The sequence below is a fragment of the Arachis ipaensis genome, chromosome B10, assembly GCF_000816755.2.
Source record: "Arachis ipaensis cultivar K30076 chromosome B10, Araip1.1, whole genome shotgun sequence".
Classification (NCBI taxonomy): Eukaryota; Viridiplantae; Streptophyta; class Magnoliopsida; order Fabales; family Fabaceae; genus Arachis; species Arachis ipaensis.
Window position 1 is genome coordinate 26,606,005 of NC_029794.2, and position 1,942 is coordinate 26,607,946.

A 1,942-nucleotide genomic window follows, 5' to 3' on the forward strand; every position below is an offset into this window, starting at 1 on the left:
TTATTTTAGTTATTAATGTTTAAAAGTATATGATAAAATATATTATTAAATTATTAAACTAAAAGAATTAAATTAAAAAATTGAGTTAATAATTAAGTAATAATTAAAACAATAAATTTTGATGATCTTCTAATATTTTTTCTTCTAAAATTTAGATTTAAAAGTATATTTAAATTTGTTGAGCTTGTATTCATCTAAAATTCTCTCCTTCGTCGTACTATCATGTAAATTAAAAGATATAATGTGAAGAAAAAAAAAGTGAAAATTCAGGTGCAATCGATTTCACGTAAAGTTAATAGTTGAGAGCCGTTAAATAAAAATTTAATCAAATCAATCAAATTATCTAACGACTCTCAATTATCAACTTCACGTGAAGATGAGTTTTCACAAAAATAAAACTTGTCTTGTAATATGAAAATAGCTTATAAATTTTCGGACATATGGATACATTTCACTATTTTAGTAAACAATACTAATAAGGAAGCATGCATGCATGCATGCATGTACGGCGATTGTGAGTCTTTAACATATGCATTTTGAGTGAGTCCTACACTCACTTATTATAAACATCAATATCTAAAACAACAGAAGCTCATTATTTCTGACGTCAAGATCAGATCAGAACAGATAACAGATTTATTGTTGATTAATGAAAGTAGCAATCCTTGGCACGACGAGACGAGCGTTTTCGTCATATGGCTTATAAACTTGATCGGAATGTCCAATACCCTTATTCAGTTCCAGCTCAACACGCCCACCCCAACTACTATTCTTCAGATCCCTAAAGAAGTTCTCTCCAGCAGGTCTCAACGGATCAGTCTCCGCTACACACACCAAAGCCCTCCTACACCCAAATGTATTTAATTCTTCCGCCGCCGGTTTCAGCCTTGGATCCTCCGGCCCCTCATTATCCTCGCACATATACAGCCACTGCCTATCTTCCCCTAATCCACCAAAGAAAGGGTGCACCATAATCGCACCCTCCACATTTATACCCTTCGGTGGTCCTGTTTTTCCCACTTGGCTGACCACGTAATGGGTGATGTTACCGCCGGCACTGTTTCCGGCGACGAAAACACGCTGCAGGTCGGCGTGGTGGTTTAGCCAAGGCTCCGGCCCGTTCCCGCTTGCATGCAACGCGATCCAATCGAGGGAGGCCAGGGCCTCCTTGTAGCACGCAGGTGGTGGTCGGGCCGGGAACTTGGAGTACTCTACGGAGACAGCAAGGACGTTGGATTGATTGGCGATGTCGGCGAGATGGTTGGTATATTCTGGACCGAGGGCGGACCTGGAGCAGAAGCCACTCCCATGGAAGTAGAGGACGACAGGGAGTTTTTTGTTGTCGTGGTTTTTTGGGAGGAAGAGGCGAGCGGTGAGGCGGGGGTTGGTGGTGGTGATTTCAGCATCCTTGATGTGGAGTTCGAAGGGAGGAACGAATGCTGGTGTAGGACGGAGGACCTCCACGGTTCCGTCTGTGTAGACAACAAAGAAGTCGAACTCGTGAAATATCTCCTTTGTCGGCGGGGTAGCTGCCGCTGTTAACGTTATGTGTTTTTTGTTGTTTGGTGCAGTGCTTAGAGAGAGAGATTGATGAATCTTAGGGCTGTAGGTGAATGCAGGGTTTGTTTCCCGAGGTGGCGTAGGGGTCATCAGACGGAAGAAAGCATGTTGCTTGAAGACGGAGGAGCACAACGGTGTGATAGTTGCCATTGTTGTTGGAGTGCTAAGATAGAGTGATGAATGTGATGAGGGTTTAAGCGGACCAAGGCTTCACTTATATAATCAATGGATTCACCTAATAAGCATTCTCCATTCTTCATGGAAAAAGAGAACATGTTAGCTGGAATATACCTTTTTTAAATTCAATTATATTTTAATATAGGGGAGAAATTGAACACGTGAATCATGCTTTCATTTAATTTTTTATTTTGAATAATGTTAT

At 40.7% G+C, this 1,942-nt stretch overlaps 1 protein-coding gene across 1 annotated transcript; it reads right to left on the reverse strand.

The window, feature by feature from the left end:
• On the reverse strand, positions 400 to 1,729 carry LOC107623608 (probable carboxylesterase 1; the record flags this gene model as incomplete). The annotated part of the gene is given in 1 exon segment (XM_016325937.2): positions 400 to 1,729. A coding segment is annotated over 1 exon segment (1,093 nt), but the record flags the coding sequence as incomplete, so codon positions are not given.